This window comes from Symsagittifera roscoffensis, chromosome 3 (genome assembly GCF_963678635.1).
Source record: "Symsagittifera roscoffensis chromosome 3, txSymRosc1.1, whole genome shotgun sequence".
Taxonomy (NCBI): Eukaryota; Metazoa; Xenacoelomorpha; order Acoela; family Convolutidae; genus Symsagittifera; species Symsagittifera roscoffensis.
The window spans coordinates 43,775,124-43,797,837 of record NC_087064.1 but is presented as its reverse complement, the minus strand read 5'-3'; the positions used below and the strand labels follow the sequence as shown (position 1 = coordinate 43,797,837).

Genomic DNA, 22,714 nt, shown 5'->3' with positions numbered 1-22,714 from the left:
GTCGCTAAAATGAGTTTCATTCGAATCAAATTCAAAATTCTTTCGAATCGTGCAACAAAAATGAATGTATTTTTACTTAAATAGGTTTCGATGACTTTTTCAAGGAATAGTATTAATTTTTTTCTTGCTCAATTTGATTTTTGCGGTTTGGTTTCATTTTTTGCTAATTGATTTTTCTTTTAGTTCCAGTTGGTCTCCTTTTTCGATTTTTCTTGCAAACATCCTTGCGGAACATTAAACGTGTAAAAGACACCTAAAACGTGAATGACTTCGACTTTCAAAAGCGGACTTTAAGTTGCTGAATTGCCAGCGGAATAAAATAAATACCCTTGATCCAGTTTTCTTTATATTTGATAACTAAGAAAATATTGTCAATCTTAAACAATTCTTGAGTGTCAAAGTGCTTGATTTTCCTGCAGATATACTTCGAGTTTCAGGGAAATAAAGGTGTAACACGCCGTTGTCGACCAATTGTTTCGCCTTTAGTATAAGTTTTTTGGAAATAAGATGCGAAATCGTCAATTTTTTCGAGGATATGTGTTGGAACGTCAAATTCATCGGTAGTTTCGCAAATTGTGTCGATCTCTAGAAGAAACGCAGAATCGACATTTGAGAGATGAAGCAAGCTTGGAGATGGAATCATTTTTCATTTTTAAGCTTAAAGTTAGCTTAGCATTGATTTAGTATGTTTTTTTCAGACCTAATTCTGAAAGTTCGCGATGAAAACTTGGGCACAAATGAAAATAACAACCTTAGATTTCAGTTTCGAACAGGAACGAAATTGCATTCAATACAGCTTTTCCGAAGTCCTTGAGAACCTTTTCGGGTTTCCAAAAAGTCTATTCAGGGCTTCAAGGAACCTGTTGCAAGTGGACTCTTTTTTATTGCTGAGCAAAACGTAAATGCATGGGGATAAAATCCGCCAATCTGGAAATATACTGTGTACAATTGATAAAACTGAAATGGAAGTATCTTAAAAAATCCGTCACAAAGCCAAACTTTGCAACGAACGCGAAGGTCTCTCAAATTATCCATGTTTTCTAGAATAATGAATCTCTCGTTGTCCTCTTTTCCACCATGTCGAAGTAAAGGTCTGTCGATGAATTTATTTCGAGTGGTTTTGTTCACTCTGAGGTTTCTTGTCAAGGCTTCACTTGAAGGAAAAGAAAGCTGAATCGCCAGATTATCGTTCATTGACTTGAGGGTAGCTGCTATCATTTGGTTTTTACAGGATCGATTTGAGGTTTTGCTGTTTCTTTTAATTGACTAACTATCTGCCTTGCTTCTACGCAACCAGGGTTAAACTCTTGGCAATGCTCGTGATTGAAAGAAAAAATGGTTTGTTTGCAAGTTTTTAGAGTAATTGGACATTTATGGAACACTATTTTGCACAACGCCATTGAGTGATAGATTTCTTGTTACCTTCTTTAGTGAATTCGTGTCCATCCAAGCAAGATAAGCAACATTTTGCCTGGTTGAGTTTGGCCGTAGAGAAGTTTTGTCTTGTTGACTTTCATTGTAATAGCGCTAGGTGAGTAATGATAAATCTTTTTGTTGTGTTTCATTATCAAAGTTTTCTCAATTATGAATCCATTAACAGGTTGAAAAGCAAAACTTAATCTCTAGAGAAGAGTCTTTTACCATCAACTTTATCGCTATGGCGTTTCAAGTTAATTAATTGGGGCAGCTCAGTTGAGATTTTTTTTGATTGGTGATAGAGAGATATGCACCAGTCCTAGGTAATTTATATCATAATTTAGTTTTTAACCTTTTATGGGACATTTCAATTGATGTGAGCTATAATGGCATGGGCTATTGTGTCCATTGGGATATTTTGTAGTATGATACTTTTGTATGAGATACTTTGTCCTGTCACCCATATAACCGACTCTCTGTTGGCTATGTCATGAAATTTTTGGATGAAGCAGGTCTTTGAAATTCTTATTTGAAAACTTTATACTTTCTGCCCGTTTTTTGGCTTGCTTAGCATGCTATGTTTGTGATTGATGACTTACCGCAAGTTGCGTAAAGCTTCGCTTTGTCTCTGTGATAATATGTGATGCAATTTATCTGAAAAAAAAAACTTAAATTAAAAAAATGGCACTGGATTTTCTTCCAACCTTTTTCCAATCGTCAGTTTCTCATTTGAGTCTGACGTTGATTTGAAAGTTGAGTGTCAGTTTTTCTATGGGCATTGGATGCGTATGGTGCTTTTTCAGGTGGAGATAATAGAAGTGTGTGCGAACTGCTATGCGAATCATCTATTGTCCAATGGCTTCTCCCAGCTGTGCAGAGATGCACCCCACGAGCCAGTGTGGGCCAAAGTGTCCGGATACCCCTACTGGCCAGCCAAGGTCATTCGGGAGAAAGCAATGCAGGTGGAAGTGCTCTTCTTCGGAGACCACGACAGGTACAGTTAACAGTCTGTGCTCGATTTCTCTCTATTAATTGTATGTCCAAGCAATATCGAAATTTACTCCAGCAATAGTAATTCAAAAAACAGATGCTATGTTCAATTAATGCATTTTCTGTATTATAAACGAATCTTATTTATATTTTGAAAAAAATGATATTTTGAGCAAGTGTGTATCTTGGATTTTCTCGAGGGGAATTTGTTTTTTTGACGTTTTTTAGATCAACCAAATTGATTTTCAAAATTTTCGAATAAACAGGTCAAAAACGCCGTTTTGGAGGATGTCGACCAAAAATCGCATTTTTTGGCGCGCGCCCCTTTTCAAAATTAGTATATATTGGCGCCAAAGGCACCTTCAGAAAAATTTTATGTTTGGTCGAACTAGATTGGATGAAATAAAATAATACCACAGCAAATCCTTGAGGGGGAAGGGGGCGTCCCCTAAAGTTGCTCCTGATTTTGAGAAAAATTTTAAACTTCGCAATGCATTCATAACTTTCATGATTTCTGTCTTCAGGGCATGGTTACCCAAAAACAAAGTACTCAGGATGTCCAAATCTCTCCCTGAAGCTGTCAAACATAATCAGAAAGCATTCGAAGTGTCAATGGAGGAACTTAAAGACTACTGCGACAACCTCCAGCTGGTCACAAATTTCAAGTTTTCACCTCATCGAACCAGTTTTACAGGCGAGAACAAAATCAGCAGAGTCCAACCATCCAGAACTAGAAGGCTGAGTAACTTTGAGTACAATTTCGATGATTCAAAAATGTATATCAAGTCCGAACCGGAATCATCAGCCGATTCAGCTAATGAAGATTTGGAATCTGATGCAGAAGGACTTCCTGCTCAAGTGATCATCAAAGAAGAACCTCTGGATAATAGCGGAACGTTCCAGAATCTTTCGCTGGACATTCCGAGAACATCGTCTAGTAGTACTTCTGCCAGAAGTCCTAGTCTCCAGAGGACGCGGAACTCAATTTATTCGAGAAGCGGGAAAGACATCGATTTCGAAGTGGATAATTTTGACATGAGATTCCATTTATTGACAACAACAGTTAACAACTCTTCCGACCTGAACACTTTCAACCATTCTCTGGAAAAAGACTGGACTTCGGACGATGAAAATTCTTCGAGCAGCGCTGATCAAACGTATGATTTAGACAAAATTGTCAGTGTGGTCCAAGATCGGTATTCCAAAAAGGAAGTGTCAAATACTAATGTCACTGGAAACAGCAGTAGCAGTTTTCTGGCTCCGAGCACTAGTAGTTACCCTGCATCACCAACAGGGATGCCTCATGCGAGTAAGAGTGTGAATTCATGGCTGGCAGCGCGTAAGAACTCACTGCCTACCATGGTCCAATGCAATATTCTTGCTATGCAACCTCCTTCCTCTTTCTCGAAACAAATTAGTCCTCTCGTTCAAGGCAATAACAATTCGAACGCAGACAAGTTTTCTTTCACAGATAGTCCAACACATCGAATGCCTTCGACGTCGAGGTTGAACATGCAAATTCGGCAAAGTTTGGAACCAATTTCACCAAATATGCCTGCAGCTCATTTTGTTCCTATTTCAAGTAATCAGCAAACCTGGACATCCAATGTACCTCAACTAGGATTTGACCAAAATGGAGGTAATATGATGAACGTGTTTGGAGCTCCGAATGCGAACACATGTCCAGGAATTACAACGAACCATCAGATTGCAGTTTCGTCTGGAGGGTTTGTGATTCCTGTTTCGTCTTTACAGCAACAAGATACCACCAGCAGTCAATTGCGAAAGCGACTGAATGAGGAGGGAGGACTTAGGCACTCACCTGATTTGGGACCCCAACCTCCGACCAGACCCCGCTTGGAAGTAAAAGGCACTCCTAATGTCGAGGCTCAATTGCAGGGTAGTCTGGCCGAAGCAAAAATAGTTGACAAAGTAACTGAAAAGGTATGCCAACCTCAACTAAAAGTTTTCAGCTTTGAAAATACCCTGCTGGAAATGGTTTTAAAATGAGACCAGATTTTTTATTTTAGCTCAATGATTCCTTGCAAACAATGGTGGAGTCTTTTCTTTCGAATCGCATCAACAATAACGTGGAATCCCCTACGACTAAAGTGTCTTCAGACAAAGACTCCGCTGAATGTAGTGGTGAACTGAAAAGGAAAATTGCGTCTCTTGAAGGTAATTGATTGCTGCATCGAGGATCATATTGATTTTTGAGGATCATGTTATAACATCCAGAGTAAAACCATTAATGTGTCTTTGCGTTTCAATCAGTCTTATAAAGAGTTGGTGATTTTTTTCGGGAAAAGTCTTAAAATTTGTTCAGGCTCAAATATAGTTTTTCGTTGTTTGACTTCTGATTTCTTTTTAAGTTCATTTCATTTCCTTTGTTAAAATGAAGGCAAACTCCGCGTGAAGGCGTAATAAAAAATACTGTTGATTCAGTTTTTTTCTGATTGAGTTATTTTTACAAAAAAAAGTCCATTATAATATAAAAGGTTCTTGAATGTTTCTGTTTTTTTTGAGTTCATTGACACTTTCCTTCATTGAAACTTTTTGTCTGTCATAGGCAGACTAGACTGTAAAGTGGACATTAGTCCCGTTGTCTGTCCCTTCTGAGTCTTTTTTTGTAAAGTAAGCTGCTTTTATTTCATTTGCTGTTATTTTTCATGAATTTTATGACTTTGAAATGATTTGGAGAAATGAATTTCTTTTTTCGTTGTTGGCATGGTGTTCGGTTGGCATGTTTTATCATGGTAATCAACTTGTATTTTTGTAGCTGAGCTGCAATTGACGAAACAACAGAAGAAGGTTGATGTGATGGAGTTGTGTGGGTTCTACGAGTACCTCTTGGCAGAGGCCAAGTACGGGGCCGAGGTAGCATTCAAACACGAGTTTGAGAAGTTCAAAGACAAGACAGTAAAAGAAATCAAAAGCCGCCAATGGGTATGCGGACAATTTCATATAATATTTAATTAATATTCAATCCAACGGAGGACAGAACAGAGAATTTTGAGAACAGGTGACTGGGTAAAAATAACCTTTTTGGTACTTGTTGTTCTTCCGAATATTTATGCTCAGGGTGGTTTTCTTAGTCAGAATAATTTCGGCGAAAAAATTCAGTAAAACGTTTCTATGCTCATATAAAGACGTTGAAGCCTTTAGTTCATGTAAATCGTTTTTTTTTACCTGTTGTCAGGGGCGGATCTAGGATTTTCTCGAGGGGGGGGGGGCGGATTTTCAAAAAATTTTCGAAAATTTTGACGACCTTTTTTTTTTTAGGTCGATCAGATTGATTTTCCGAGCTCTGCCAAAGCGGTAAAAAGACACTGTTTTGGCCAAATTTTCTGCGCCGCAGGCAATTTTTGAAAAAACAGGTCAAAAAAGCCGTTTTTGGGCACTTTTTGGAAAATTTTGACAAAAAAAAAACGCGTTTTTTTTTGCGCGCGCTCCCCCTCAAAATTAGTATATATTGGCGCCAAATGCGCCTTTAGAAATATTTTAGGGTCGATCGGCCAAAAATGGATTTCTTAAAAAGTACCAAAGGGGGGACCCTTTGGGTTGGCAGGGGTTCGAATCCCTGAGGGGGGGGGGGGGCGTCCCCCCCCCCCTAAATCCGCCCCTGCCTGTAGTTGTTTTTTGTGGAGTTCTGGGTAATTAAGATTTGCCATTATGTACTAATTTATGTAGGCTTTTACAAATTCTATGATGCTCAGCGCGTAAGCGCGAATTAATTTGAAATAGGCGGCGAATTATTCGCACTTATAGCATTCCAAGTTTGATTGAGGCTGGCTCCTTGGTCTCATTATTTTATCGACAACTCAAATTTTATCACTGAGTACTCGATATTGGTTCTGAGACGGGAGATGGAAAATGAGCTATAAATTTCTAATTCATAAAACAAAAAACAAGCTAAAAATGAGCGGGATAAAGCCGCAATGATGATGATGAAAAAGGGCAGTAGGAGCAATCGTGACGATGCCATGTTGCGATCATTCTTTTTCACTGAGCGAGCTTCTGTGCGTAGTGTCATATATTGCGAATTCCAATTTTTTTCAGCCTAACCCGCAATTAAAGATGCTCATTTGAGGGCACCTTTGTTTTGTAGCATTGGCAGTTTCAGAGCATGTTTTCTCCATTTTATGACTGACGAGTGTCTGGCTTCTGTAAGCGTGAGTGGCTTTTGTAGGGTAGGACAATCGACCTGAAAACTGGGATGTCTGAGGTCCGAGTCCCGTTGGATTCCTCGAGGCCATTTGTTTTTCAAAACTCATTACTATTTTTATGTTGTTGCTTTTTTGACCCTTTTGAAGCTATTTTTTGGCGTTTTTTTGCTTGTTTTTATTTGACTCTTTCCCAATTATTTTCCCATGGAATAAAAATTTTAGCTTTTGCTTGAGTTTTCTCTAAATAGGTTAATTTTCAGAGCTAAGTGAGTTTCAAGAGTTTTAAGAGTAATTGACGTAGTGAAGACTCTTATATAGGCCTTGCTGATTTTTTTTTAATTGGCACTTTGCTCTTAAAATTAACTTATTTAGAGAAAACTCGATAGCTAAAATTTATTCCACGGGAAATCAGCTGGGAAAGAGTCAAATATTAACGTGATATTTTTTCTTCGAAATCATTTTTTTTCTGTTTTACATTCGTTCACTGACACTTTTCCAAAAGTTTGTTGGCCATGTTTGTATTTTAAAGATTTGATCACGTTGATTTCCTTTCATGGCTTGTCTGCTATTTGCTTTTTTCTGTTTTTTCGCTTGTGTTTACGAAGTGCAGCTTTGCCCTTTTGTGCAATGCATGGATTTGGATTTGAATTCCCTTGATTATGAAAAGGAGCAAATTATTAAAATATAGTGAACCACTGTGTAATTTATTCATAAAGCGGGAAGCTGTGGAGACGATAGCCAGGGCGCAAAAGCCGGATCTAATTTCGGGAACGAATGACGTGCTAGTATGTAGAGAAAATACGCAATCGATTTCTAGTTTAATTTTAATTTTTAAAAGGAATTTAAGTCTTAGTTTTTCCAGCGGATTAAAAACTTTTCTCAATAATCAATCCAGTTGTCTTAAATTAGGTTAATTTTATGAAAAAACGTCCATTATACATTGCTCTTGATGCTCATTGAGCTTTAAAGCCATACATTTTTATTTGAAATTCGAAATTTCACAAAAGTCTTTCACAATTTTTTTTCTGTATTTTTGAGCGCACTGACTCTTTTCCAACTGTCTGTTGGCTATGTTTTTTTAGTTATGTTTCAATTTAGTGTTCTGTGTGCAAAAAAGAAGCGTTCTACAACTGTTGCTGGAACACCAGCTACTGCAGTTGTGAGTGTCAGAAGTTACACTGGGCCACCCATTCTGCCACCTGTTCACACCTGCCCCAGTCACAGCCCAACCCGAGCCCAATCCCCATTTTGAACCAGCCCCAAATCAACCCAACTCCTTCATCTGCATCGTCTGCGATCACACCTGGATGGACCCACGTGACCTCTGTGGTGATTCCATCTGTCACCAGGCCTCACCCTAACTTACACAGTGCTTCCAAGCCGAATTCCTCTGAGGGTCTCAGTGGCCCATCTGTCCGGTTTTTAAACCAGCAACATTCATCATCGGTTTTGAGTTCTACAAACATGATCGGCTCAATGCAAAGCAACCCTACTCACAGCAATGTCATAGTGAGCAACCCGTCTTTCAATCCGAACTCCACAATTGGCAGAGTTCGACCTAAACTTTTGAATTCTACAGCAGTGAGCCAGTTTAAAACCCCCAAAATACAAAAAGTGATGTCACTTGCTTCGAATCAAGCTGAATTTTAGAATGAAATTGATATAAAACTGGAAAAAACTCGAATCGGAGAGCTGATTTTAACCTTTACTCTAATCAGAAGTACAGTCTGAAAGTTATGAGTTTATATTGAAAGTATCGTAGCATTCCATGCATTTAAAATGATGAATGTGTATATTTTGGTTTTCGTTCGCATATGTTTCCATGCTTATCTTTCGTTACTTTAATTTTCACAGAATTGAATTTTGTTTTCTCTGAATTAATTTAAATTATCGCTAACTTAATTTTTTTTTGTTTTAACCGAAGAAAGAAAAGAAAATTATCGAAATATCCTCGCTCAATTCATTTAGGAAATTGAGACTTGAAAAGGATGGGAAACGCTAAATAAAACTGGGTCGACCTTTACCAGGCCAATCTTTTTCCAAAAAACTGAAGTAGATATCTTTCCCCAGTCTACTAAGATATTCGTCTTCATTGAGACGCTTAGCTGGAGAGAAAAACTGTTATCTCGCCTCGCGTTGCTGGAGCATTTAAAAAAAAATTTCTGCAGATATCTTGTCTTTCGGCAAATACCGATTCCCACATTATCACCCGTGCGCAATGTAGGCACAGCTATTTTTCACTATATCTTACGATGGTGCATATTAAATTCAGTTTTAATTGAACTAATAGAGATAGATACCTTTTTCCACCCTGAATTGCATTTTTCTATATTCAATCGTTGTGTTCAATTTCACTGTCTATATGGCATGAAAGTTTACGCATGACTTGCAATTGACAGACGCATGTGTACGAAATTTACCTGAATGAACTGTTCAAGTAGTTTTTTCAAGTTTTAAGACACCAAAAAGGGGATGAGTTAACGAAAAAAATAAATATAACACACCGTCGTGTCACTTGTAATTCAAGCACAGTACAGTCATGAAAAAATCTCTAAAAAGGCACCTAACTCTAGCATATAATATAATGATAAAGTCTCATCTAATTCCCCAAAAAAAATTTAAAGTCTATAAACAAACGAATTAAAAAATTTTCCTCAAAAATTTTGCAAAAATTGCATTACAGATAATGAGATTTTTTACGAAAATGTTTTTGTATTTGTGACCACCTCAACTTTCTACTTGTCCTCTTCTTTTTATCTTTCCAGTGTGATAGGCGATGAGCTGAAATGCTCTTTTAACAGCCCTTCCAGAGAACATATTGCGTTAGTTTCATTAATAATGTAATGTTTCTGGATAAAGAATTCCAGTTCAAAACAAAATGGTTAAAGGTATAAAAAAATGGGTATATTTTAAAAGTATCAGGAAAATTTAAAGATCTCGGAATGGTTTTCGAATCGACGCTGACTGGCACCCATTAGGTCGACCCACGGTCAGCGATAGCCAGTAAAACCTTTCACCTGATAAGGCGCAACCTAACACAACAACATCACAAAGCAAACTAAGACACCAATTTCATATTGCTGCCGATCTTGAAGTTGTTTTTTTTGTGCAATCAACTGGTAAAATATAGCTAACTTGTTTCAAATGCAGCCGCGACTGAAAGAAAAAAGTAAGATATAACATATGTTTATTTTAGTACAATATCTAGTTGGAGTTTTTTCATTGACACCCTTGGAGCTGCCTGTCGGCCATTTTGATTAGTTTTTACCATCTTGCCTTTGAGCTAAGGAAGTTCTGAAACAGTGGTGTGTGATGATAATTGGTTACAGTTTGACGATTATAGCTATCAAATTTACGCTTGGAATAAGAAACGGCTCGGGGGCGGTAAAAAACCCACTACGAATACCGGCATTCTGGTCGAATAAGTGCACAGAGCTACCAACGCTTTTGGAACACTGGATGAATTGTTTACCTCGGGGGTAACTGCAAACATGGGTTTGTTCCCTGGTCAATTTACATTGCGAAAGGGGGTACGATAAGCTACACAACCGCCTGCCCCATTTAGACCTTGCAACGACACAATATTCAAGGGTAATGGACGCCCTCGAGGACGTTTGTAAGAAAAAACGAAATGAGCGAAACAACGAGACAGCGAATTGTGGGAGATATTTCATTCGGTGCTTAGTATCTTGGCAGGGCGGTGCAAATTAGGGACACTGGAGCGCAGAATACGAGATGCTTCCATTTTCAAAATGTCAAAAAAGCACGCCCACACGGGAATATGCCGCTCCATCAAAACTCCAGATGAGGTGTACCGGATAGCTTTGTCTTAGGAGCGAATAGCTACAAGGTGGCGGGCGGAAACCTGGCGGCAGTGCCAGCGTGCATTGCAAACAAAAACGGAGCCGGTGAGCGCAATCTGAGGTGCATATCGCCGGCCACTCCAACAGGGCGGAAGGGGATCATACAGAGGCATTTGTCGCGGCGGAAACGGGCTGGACGACAAAAAAAATTTCAACTGCAACTAAAGTGAATTCAGACCTGACACACCGGGAAATGCCCAGCGCTGAATGCAACATACAATTTCTGTAAGAGAACAGGACATTACGAGCGTACCTGCCGGAGAAGTACCTGCCGCAAGCAGATGCCGGGTGAACATTAAACATGGGAAAGACGCAGACGGAGAAAATTTTACAGAGCACGAAGACGCATCATGGTAACACGAGAAGTCCGTCGGCTGGGTAAACGAAGAGCACGGAGTATACTGCGCGATTCTGATAGCCCTAACGATTATATCGGGATGTCAATCTGCGAGAAAAAGAAGGAGGAATGAAAGTTATTAAGTCCAAACTGTCCTTGGAAAAAAACGGAAAGACAGAAGCATGGATCGATAGCGGTTTTCCGCTCTTTATAATCACGATCGTTGAACTCAATCGTTCCTTGGGGCACACAATGTGAGCTTGACGCCATTGGGTCCAGAAGATGACAAAATCAGGGATAATGGAAACAATCTGTTGAAGATGATTAGGGCTGAAGCTGATACAAACACCAGTGGAAGATGAAGTGATGATCATCCAAGTACGATCAGCTACCGAGAGTCAGGTGGCACAGCAGGATGACTGGCAAAAACACTTCAGTAAGCAATTCAGTATTTTGTTTAATAGGGTGGAGCATATACGTCACTGCCAATACCAGGCGAGTTTAATTGTAAGAGTTTAACTCCAGTTCAACAAGAGTAGGCGAGTACCAATAACTTTTCAGGATAACGTGGCCAAGGGAATCGATAAGCTACTAAACCAAAGATATATTGAAAATATGGAAATAATGCCCGGATAAATAAATCGTATCTCCGATAGTCATAACAGTAAAGAAAGACGGCTCGGTGAAACTAGCCTAAGAATCAAGGGAGCTAAATAAGCAAGTCCAAAGTAATAAATATCAAAAGCCGAACATCGAAGAAGTTATGGATGTCGTCGGGCGAACGATATGCGAAAAGAACGGGCGAAGTGTTTTCACTGAAATGGACCTTGTGTAAGCATACAGGCAACTACCTTTAAATGATGATACAAGTATATATTTCAAAATCTCGTTTGTGGGAGGAAGATCTACAGCAGTTTAAAGCTTGAAAACGGGATTCTACGGGTTAACAACAATGTCAGAGGTGTTTTAACAAGTAATAGACGCGAGCCTCAGCGACTTCCGTTGCGCGCACAACTTTATAGTTGATATTTTACTTCTATCGAAGGGACACGAAGTGCAACATAGCGCGCATATCGAGAAAATCTTGAGAAAACATGACAAAAATTATGGCCCTAAAACTGGAAAAACTTCAGACGCCACCAAAACTTCAGACGCCACCAAAACTCATTATGGCCCTAAACCTTGGCATTACTTCAGACGCCACTAAAACTCAACCCATCAAAAGTTAGGCTCGCCAAAAACACCATCTCAACTAAAGTATTTAATTGTGTCATTTCACGGCCTCCACAAATACTTGCCAGCTTTAGCTGATAACTCCACTCCGATACTTCCCTTACGTAGTAAGAAAAACGATTTTATATAGACAACTGAATGCCAGTCGGCTTTTGATACATTAAAAAGCCAGTTGCTAATGTCGTTGAACTTGAACTTTTCGATGTCCATAAGGATATATGAATAGCATGCGATGCAAACTATAATGGATTCGCGGGCGGTTTTTGAGCAGCTTAGCCCCGAATCTTTTGAGGCCTATCTGATTTGCAGTCGGATTTCTAAACGCGGTATGAAATATTCAATTAAGGTACTCGAAATGCTGGCTGTCATATGGGAGCCGAATACTACAGAAACTACCTTTTTGGAATACTTTTTACAGTAGTGACAGACCACAAAACTTAAGTAACCTTGCTTATGACGGAAATGACAAGAGGAAAAACATTATGTTTAGTAGGCTAGCCTGCTGGATTGATCGAATAGTTCCGTTTGATTTTGAAATTGAACATATGCAGGGGTCGAAAATTGACATCGCATATTACTTAGCAAGTTACCCAGCATGGGAAGCGTTCCGAGTCAGCGGCAATGACAATAATTTTACAATGACAAAAATTGAATCAATTCAAAATCATGGGGCTGATACAAACAAAAAAATGCCTCAAAAGAAGTGATACTGCCTTAACCAATAGATTAGATTTTGCAGCCAATCAGCGTGCAGTATGCAAATCGAAGGGTGGAAATCTTGCGTCAAAACTTCAACCAAAGAAAAGGCGCCAAAATGCATAATAGGATGTAATGATCGAAAAGACGCGACACAGCTGGAGCTATAATAGAGTGCAAACTACGTGAGTCCCATAACAACTGTATTTTTTTAATTAATTCAAATTCAAAGGGAATTACAAAGGGAACAAAGGGCTAATTACAAAGGGAACGCACAAATGTTAGCAATCCGCGACTTGATTTTAGCCAAGAATCGAGAGTATGAAAAGAAGGTCCGTGCAATGGGGCGTACATGTGGCAGCACGTGAACGATTTTCCTAATTCCTCAACGCAAAGCCAACTTCAACAGAGTGCACAGCTTCCACTACGGGAAGGGATAAATTTGACGAGGCACGGGACGTGTGGTTCCTTTAATTCCACCAAAGCTTTGTGTTGTGGTAGCCGCCGACAAACGGATGCCAGGAATGTGCTACAGTAGGTAAACGTCCTAAAATCTATGTGCGGCAAAGCTATACGAATCAAGGGAGCCAAACGACTGCCTGCAATTCGATTTTTGGAGTCCGATTGAACCTTCGAAGAAATCGGATAAGTATGTTCTAGCAGCGGTAGAACGTTTCTCGCGCTGACCTTCCTGAACGTTTCTCATCATTCAGCAATAATGCGTAAGACAACAGATCGGATAAAATACTAAAATTTATTAAAAACTTTATTGCATATTTCTCATCATGGGGTGCCGCGGAAAATCTATATGGATCAAGGGTCTAGTTTCACATCAAACGCCCAAAAGGCAATCTGTAACACAGATCAGTAATTTAATTTTAAAATTGATCGATATTTTAAACTATAGCGGAAGTTCGAAGAAAAACTGAAAAATAGCTGTGGGAAAATCCGGGGCCTCTGAAGCCGACAACTAGAAACGAACGACGGGGACGGACGCAAAGCTCGAATGACGATTTTGATTCAGGTTTGGACTACAAACCCACCCTACTGCAATGCGGAGCCACAGCAAAGAAAAAAGCTATCAAACTGGGACAAGGGTCTAGCAAATCGGGGTAACTGGAGTGAAAGTGCAAAACGAGCGGGCCCACGAAGCCAACGGATCGAAAAATCTTAACTGTGCGGACAAAAAAGCCACGAAGGCGGAGAGCCAGAAGTAAGCAAAAAAAGCCACAACGAAAACGGCGGGGTGGCCACACACGCAAAGATTGGTCTTGTACTTAAGCCAAGACTCGCAGGACAACGATTCAGACGAGACGAACTCAAGAAAAAGCGAAACTGCGAACAAATTGCGAAGAAGTATGATTGATCTCATTCAGGAAGGAAAAAGGAAGGGGTAAGTAGTAAGGGACAACAACTCAGGGAATGCTCAGTATATTAAGCAATCACACAATTTAAACGCACAAAGGAGGGTTGACATTTGGTCTAGAGTTTAGATTGGCAAAATTTTGAATTATGATTCAAAAATTTGTAAAAATAGGCTCAATGCAAAGCAACCCTACTCACAGCAATGTCATAGTGAGCAACCCGTCTTTCAATCCGAACTCCACAATTGGCAGAGTTCGACCTAAACTTTTGAATTCTACAGCAGTGAGCCAGTTTAAAACCCCCAAAATACAAAAAGTGATGTCACTTGCTTCGAATCAAGCTGAATTTTAGAATGAAATTGATATAAAACTGGAAAAAACTCGAATCGGAGAGCTGATTTTAACCTTTACTCTAATCAGAAGTACAGTCTGAAAGTTATGAGTTTATATTGAAAGTATCGTAGCATTCCATGCATTTAAAATGATGAATGTGTATATTTTGGTTTTCGTTCGCATATGTTTCCATGCTTATCTTTCGTTACTTTAATTTTCACAGAATTGAATTTTGTTTTCTCTGAATTAATTTAAATTATCGCTAACTTAATTTTTTTTTTGTTTTAACCGAAGAAAGAAAAGAAAATTATCGAAGTATCCTCGCTCAATTCATTTAGGAAATTGAGACTTGAAAAGGATGGGAAACGCTAAATAAAACTGGGTCGACCTTTACCAGGCCAATCTTTTTCCAAAAAACTGAAGTAGATATCTTTCCCCAGTCTACTAAGATATTCGTCTTCATTGAGACGCTTAGCTGGAGAGAAAAACTGTTATCTCGCCTCGCGTTGCTGGAGCATTTAAAAAAAAAATTTCTGCAGATATCTTGTCTTTCGGCAAATACCGATTCCCACATTATCACCCGTGCGCAATGTAGGCACAGCTATTTTTCACTATATCTTACGATGGTGCATATTAAATTCAGTTTTAATTGAACTAATAGAGATAGATACCTTTTTCCACCCTGAATTGCATTTTTCTATATTCAATCGTTGTGTTCAATTTCACTGTCTATATGGCATGAAAGTTTACGCATGACTTGCAATTGACAGACGCATGTGTACGAAATTTACCTGAATGAACTGTTCAAGTAGTTTTTTCAAGTTTTAAGACACCAAAAAGGGGATGAGTTAACGAAAAAAATAAATATAACACACCGTCGTGTCACTTGTAATTCAAGCACAGTACAGTCATGAAAAAATCTCTAAAAAGGCACCTAACTCTAGCATATAATATAATGATAAAGTCTCATCTAATTCCCCAAAAAAAATTTAAAGTCTATAAACAAACGAATTAAAAAATTTTCCTCAAAAATTTTGCAAAAATTGCATTACAGATAATGAGATTTTTTACGAAAATGTTTTTGTATTTGTGACCACCTCGACTTTCTACTTGTCCTCTTCTTTTTATCTTTCCAGTGTGATAGGCGATGAGCTGAAATGCTCTTTTAACAGCCCTTCCAGAGAACATATTGCGTTAGTTTCATTAATAATGTAATGTTTCTGGATAAAGAATTCCAGTTCAAAACAAAATGGTTAAAGGTATAAGAAAATGGGTATATTTTAAAAGTATCAGGAAAAGTTAAAGATCTCGGAATGGTTTTCGAATCGACGCTGACTGGCACCCATTAGGTCGACCCACGGTCAGCGATAGCCAGTAAAACCTTTCACCTGATAAGGCGCAACCTAACACAACAACATCACAAAGCAAACTAAGACACCAATTTCATATTGCTGCCGATCTTGAAGTTGTTTTTTTTTGTGCAATCAACTGGTAAAATATAGCTAACTTGTTTCAAATGCAGCCGCGACTGAAAGAAAAAAGTAAGATATAACATATGTTTATTTTAGTACAATATCTAGTTGGAGTTTTTTCATTGACACCCTTGGAGCTGCCTGTCGGCCATTTTGATTAGTTTTTACCATCTTGCCTTTGAGCTAAGGAAGTCCTGAAACAGTGGTGTGTGATGATAATTGGTTACAGTTTGACGATTATAGCTATCAAATTTACGCTTGGAATAAGAAACGGCTCGGGGGCGGTAAAAAACCCACTACGAATACCGGCATTCTGGTCGAATAAGTGCACAGAGCTACCAACGCTTTTGGAACACTGGATGAATTGTTTACCTCGGGGGTAACTGCAAACATGGGTTTGTTCCCTGGTCAATTTACATTGCGAAAGGGGGTACGATAAGCTACACAACCGCCTGCCCCATTTAGACCTTGCAACGACACAATATTCAAGGGTAATGGACGCCCTCGAGGACGTTTGTAAGAAAAAACGAAATGAGCGAAACAACGAGACAGCGAATTGTGGGAGATATTTCATTCGGTGCTTAGTATCTTGGCAGGGCGGTGCAAATTAGGGACACTGGAGCGCAGAATACGAGATGCTTCCATTTTCAAAATGTCAAAAAAGCACGCCCACACGGGAATATGCCGCTCCATCAAAACTCCAGATGAGGTGTACCGGATAGCTTTGTCTTAGGAGCGAATAGCTACAAGGTGGCGGGCGGAAACCTGGCGGCAGTGCCAGCGTGCATTGCAAACAAAAACGGAGCCGGTGAGCGCAATCTGAGGTGCATATCGCCGGCCACTCCAACAGGGCGGAAGGGGATCATACAGAGGCATTTGTCGCGGCGGAAACGGGCTGGACGACAAAAAAAATTTCAACTGCAACTAAAGTGAATTCAGACCTGACACACCGGGAAATGCCCAGCGCTGAATGCAACATACAATTTCTGTAAGAGAACAGGACATTACGAGCGTACCTGCCGGAGAAGTACCTGCCGCAAGCAGATGCCGGGTGAACATTAAACATGGGAAAGACGCAGACGGAGAAAATTTTACAGAGCACGAAGACGCATCATGGTAACACGAGAAGTCCGTCGGCTGGGTAAACGAAGAGCACGGAGTATACTGCGCGATTCTGATAGCCCTAACGATTATATCGGGATGTCAATCTGCGAGAAAAAGAAGGAGGAATGAAAGTTATTAAGTCCAAACTGTCCTTGGAAAAAAACGGAAAGACAGAAGCATGGATCGATAGCGGTTTTCCGCTCTTTATAATCACGATCGTTGAACTCAATCGTTCCTTGGGGCACACAATGTGAGCTTGACGCCATTGGGTCCAGAAGATGACAAAATCAGGGATAATGGAAACAATCTGTTGAAGATGATTAGGGCTGAAGCTGATACAAACACCAGTGGAAGATGAAGTGATGATCATCCAAGTACGATCAGCTACCGAGAGTCAGGTGGCACAGCAGGATGACTGGCAAAAACACTTCAGTAAGCAATTCAGTATTTTGTTTAATAGGGTGGAGCATATACGTCACTGCCAATACCAGGCGAGTTTAATTGTAAGAGTTTAACTCCAGTTCAACAAGAGTAGGCGAGTACCAATAACTTTTCAGGATAACGTGGCCAAGGGAATCGATAAGCTACTAAACCAAAGATATATTGAAAATATGGAAATAATGCCCGGATAAATAAATCGTATCTCCGATAGTCATAACAGTAAAGAAAGACGGCTCGGTGAAACTAGCCTAAGAATCAAGGGAGCTAAATAAGCAAGTCCAAAGTAATAAATATCAAAAGCCGAACATCGAAGAAGTTATGGATGTCGTCGGGCGAACGATATGCGAAAAGAACGGGCGAAGTGTTTTCACTGAAATGGACCTTGTGTAAGCATACAGGCAACTACCTTTAAATGATGATACAAGTATATATTTCAAAATCTCGTTTGTGGGAGGAAGATCTACAGCAGTTTAAAGCTTGAAAACGGGATTCTACGGGTTAACAACAATGTCAGAGGTGTTTTAACAAGTAATAGACGCGAGCCTCAGCGACTTCCGTTGCGCGCACAACTTTATAGTTGATATTTTACTTCTATCGAAGGGACACGAAGTGCAACATATCGCGCATATCGAGAAAATCTTGAGAAAACATGACAAAAATTATGGCCCTAAAACTGGAAAAACTTCAGACGCCACCAAAACTTCAGACGCCACCAAAACTCATTATGGCCCTAAACCTTGGCATTACTTCAGACGCCACTAAAACTCAACCCATCAAAAGTTAGGCTCGCCAAAAACACCATCTCAACTAAAGTATTTAATTGTGTCATTTCACGGCCTCCACAAATACTTGCCAGCTTTAGCTGATAACTCCACTCCGATACTTCCCTTACGTAGTAAGAAAAACGATTTTATATAGACAACTGAATGCCAGTCGGCTTTTGATACATTAAAAAGCCAGTTGCTAATGTCGTTGAACTTGAACTTTTCGATGTCCATAAGGATATATGAATAGCATGCGATGCAAACTATAATGGATTCGCGGGCGGTTTTTGAGCAGCTTAGCCCCGAATCTTTTGAGGCCTATCTGATTTGCAGTCGGATTTCTAAACGCGGTATGAAATATTCAATTAAGGTACTCGAAATGCTGGCTGTCATATGGGAGCCGAATACTACAGAAACTACCTTTTTGGAATACTTTTTACAGTAGTGACAGACCACAAAACTTAAGTAACCTTGCTTATGACGGAAATGACAAGAGGAAAAACATTATGTTTAGTAGGCTAGCCTGCTGGATTGATCGAATAGTTCCGTTTGATTTTGAAATTGAACATATGCAGGGGTCGAAAATTGACATCGCATATTACTTAGCAAGTTACCCAGCATGGGAAGCGTTCCGAGTCAGCGGCAATGACAATAATTTTACAATGACAAAAATTGAATCAATTCAAAATCATGGGGCTGATACAAACAAAAAAATGCCTCAAAAGAAGTGATACTGCCTTAACCAATAGATTAGATTTTGCAGCCAATCAGCGTGCAGTATGCAAATCGAAGGGTGGAAATCTTGCGTCAAAACTTCAACCAAAGAAAAGGCGCCAAAATGCATAATAGGATGTAATGATCGAAAAGACGCGACACAGCTGGAGCTATAATAGAGTGCAAACTACGTGAGTCCCATAACAACTGTATTTTTTTAATTAATTCAAATTCAAAGGGAATTACAAAGGGAACAAAGGGCTAATTACAAAGGGAACGCACAAATGTTAGCAATCCGCGACTTGATTTTAGCCAAGAATCGAGAGTATGAAAAGAAGGTCCGTGCAATGGGGCGTACATGTGGCAGCACGTGAACGATTTTCCTAATTCCTCAACGCAAAGCCAACTTCAACAGAGTGCACAGCTTCCACTACGGGAAGGGATAAATTTGACGAGGCACGGGACGTGTGGTTCCTTTAATTCCACCAAAGCTTTGTGTTGTGGTAGCCGCCGACAAACGGATGCCAGGAATGTGCTACAGTAGGTAAACGTCCTAAAATCTATGTGCGGCAAAGCTATACGAATCAAGGGAGCCAAACGACTGCCTGCAATTCGATTTTTGGAGTCCGATTGAACCTTCGAAGAAATCGGATAAGTATGTTCTAGCAGCGGTAGAACGTTTCTCGCGCTGACCTTCCTGAACGTTTCTCATCATTCAGCAATAATGCGTAAGACAACAGATCGGATAAAATACTAAAATTTATTAAAAACTTTATTGCATATTTCTCATCATGGGGTGCCGCGGAAAATCTATATGGATCAAGGGTCTAGTTTCACATCAAACGCCCAAAAGGCAATCTGTAACACAGATCAGTAATTTAATTTTAAAATTGATCGATATTTTAAACTATAGCGGAAGTTCGAAGAAAAACTGAAAAATAGCTGTGGGAAAATCCGGGGCCTCTGAAGCCGACAACTAGAAACGAACGACGGGGACGGACGCAAAGCTCGAATGACGATTTTGATTCAGGTTTGGACTACAAACCCACCCTACTGCAATGCGGAGCCACAGCAAAGAAAAAAGCTATCAAACTGGGACAAGGGTCTAGCAAATCGGGGTAACTGGAGTGAAAGTGCAAAACGAGCGGGCCCACGAAGCCAACGGATCGAAAAATCTTAACTGTGCGGACAAAAAAGCCACGAAGGCGGAGAGCCAGAAGTAAGCAAAAAAAGCCACAACGAAAACGGCGGGGTGGCCACACACGCAAAGATTGGTCTTGTACTCCAGCCAAGACTCGCAGGACAACGATTCAGACTAGACGAAATCAAGAAAAAGCGAAACTGCGAACAAATGCGAAGAAGTATGATTGATCCCATTCAGGAAGGAAAAAGGAAGGGGTAAGTAGTAAGGGACAACAACTCAAGGAACGCTCAGTATATTAAGCAATCACACAATTTAAACGCACAAAAGAGGGTTGACATTTGGTCTAGAGTTTAGATTGGCAACATTTTGAATTATGATTCAAAAATTTGTAAAAATAGGCGGAATGAAAAGTTACATACTTATATATTGGTGCAACATCTAGTTTGATCTGAGGTTTGTTTGTTGACGCCATGGAGTTGTCTGTCTGCCATTTTGATTACTACCTGCCATCATGCTATTTAGTTTTTGAAATTATGATAGAGTATTGTGTGTTATGATAAATGATTACAGTTGGAAGATTGTAGCTATCAATTTTACGTATTGATAACGACGCTTTAATCGTTTTGAAATAGTTGTTGCCGAGTCCCCCTATGGTACCTAACTTTTTCCCTAATGGTACCTTGTAACAAAATGGCCGCCCTGTAGAAAAAAATAATTGCACAGTTAAGCATATACCAATTTTGTACCTTGCAACGAATTGGCCCGCCATTGCAATAGGTGGTAATTTTTAACAAATTCTGTTTTGCCTCCAAAACCGGGCTGAAAGAGCGAATACTGCAACTGATGCGGAAGTTTGTAAGCTAATTTGTTTGCAGAAACCAATATCTGCACATGGCAACTACTTTTGAACATTCTCATGATAAAAAAATCCTTAACTTCCCTTAACAAAGAGAAATCATAGTCTTGAACTAACAATTGTATGTTGAAATACATAATTTAGTTCATAATTATTATTGATGTTAGTGCTGGATATGAAGCTCACAAATACAGTGCTGATTTAAATTATCCGGATAAAACGAACAAAAATTGAATTTTCAAACACGTTTTTTTTTCAAATTGGATTTAGATTAGACAAAAAAAGAAGAGATAAAAAAAAATGCTTAGAATTTCATCAGAATTAATTGTTGCTTGGAATTTAATCAGATTTTCATCAATTGCTTAGAATTTCATCAGAACTAATATAAAGCAATTTTTTCTCTGAAATTCTCAAACAAAATTATACCCCAAAAATGGGCCATTTTGGTTTTTTTCAATTAATCAAGAATTACGCTGAAAATTTATGTTATCTGATGAAGAATATATATCACAAGAAGCCTCTTACACAGCCCAACAAAGTTCTAGAAGGTTTAAATCTACGAAACCAGTATAAGAGCAAATGTTTTTGCTTGATATTCAAGAAACATAATTTTTACTACATAAACCCAAAATCTTTGATTAAAAACAAATTTTAAACAATTTAACACCTTTCTCAAACTTTGTTGGGCTGTTTAAGAGACTTTTTGTGATTTATATTCCTCATCATTTAACAAAGTAGTTTCAGCGTAATTTTTGATTAAAGGAAAAAAGCCAAAATGACCCATTTTTGGGGTAAAATATTGGTTGGAAATTTCGAAGAAAAAATTGCGCCACATTAGTTCAGCTGACATTCAGAGCAATTTTTGTTTTCTTCATTTTTGTCTAATCTTAACCCAATTTGAGAGAAACGTGTTTGAAAATTCAAGTTTTGTTCATTTTGTCCTGATAATTAAATCAGCACTGTAGTGCAGAAAAAAGATTATACGAGATCAATTACCTATAAACATCAAGTGCAGGTAAATAGGAAGAATGATTCCATACTCGTTGATTTTCCATAGCACAGATGATTGTCGGTTAACAAGCTATCTATAAACTTGGCAATCATTTTCATCATAAACAAGACTGCTCGTATCAGGGCGTTTCACAGATTTTCACAGCAATCATTAGTCAAGTCAGTGTTTCACAGCAGTCTTTATATCAGGATAGTCTAGTGGTGAGCGTGACTCTTCTGTGGCCACGATGGGAATAAGTCGGAACTACTAGACTGCTCATATCAGGGCGAAGCCTTGAACGTTTCGACTGCACTTTAACACACCTATGGAAAAACGTTCGCTTTTGAAAAATGTGATGGCTTTCAAAGAAAGTTTTGATACTCATTAATTTTTTCTGATTTTTTAAAGCAAAAATGATCCCCCACACGCTATGTTAAGTACAAATTAATGCACTCAGAAATAGGTAATTATTAAATTAGCTTGTCCTAATTTAATTTGGAAAAATTTCTGAGAAACTAATGGCGCAAAATTATCGCGCGTTCATTATCTCAAATTGACCAAATTAGAAAACTTTAAGCCCCGAACGTAGATATAGTAAAACTGATCAAGGGTAAAATAACTTTTTAAATTTGATTTCAAGACAGCAAAATATTTTGGCTGATGTAAAATTACCAAGCACAAATAATTCTTCACTTTCATCAAAAGTCGGAGCAAAATACGCAACCAATTTGCTAAAAATTTGTTTAAGTATAAATTAAAAATTAAAAATGATTAGACTGAAAACATGTAAATAACGTGAATATAGCAACGTTTCACTTTTTGCAGCAATA

At 38.9% G+C, this 22,714-nt stretch overlaps 2 protein-coding genes across 3 annotated transcripts in view; both read left to right on the top strand.

Moving 5' to 3' along the window:
- LOC134841089 (MYND-type zinc finger-containing chromatin reader ZMYND8-like) overlaps positions 1-8,460 on the top strand; it is a 73,042-nt gene extending 64,582 nt beyond the window's left edge. For both annotated transcript variants that reach the window (XM_063856869.1, XM_063856868.1), the window contains exons 5-9: positions 2,220-2,410; positions 2,931-4,350; positions 4,437-4,584; positions 5,186-5,352; positions 7,671-8,460. In XM_063856869.1, the coding sequence (XP_063712939.1) occupies positions 2,220-2,410; positions 2,931-4,350; positions 4,437-4,584; positions 5,186-5,352; positions 7,671-8,222 (2,478 nt within the window). In that variant the 3' untranslated portion in view covers positions 8,223-8,460. The remainder of the gene's footprint in view (positions 1-2,219; positions 2,411-2,930; positions 4,351-4,436; positions 4,585-5,185; positions 5,353-7,670) is intronic.
- The window catches only part of LOC134842554 (choline transporter-like protein 2), a 546,776-nt gene that overhangs the window by 148,034 nt on the left and 376,028 nt on the right, over positions 1-22,714 (top strand). The window lies entirely within an intron of this gene.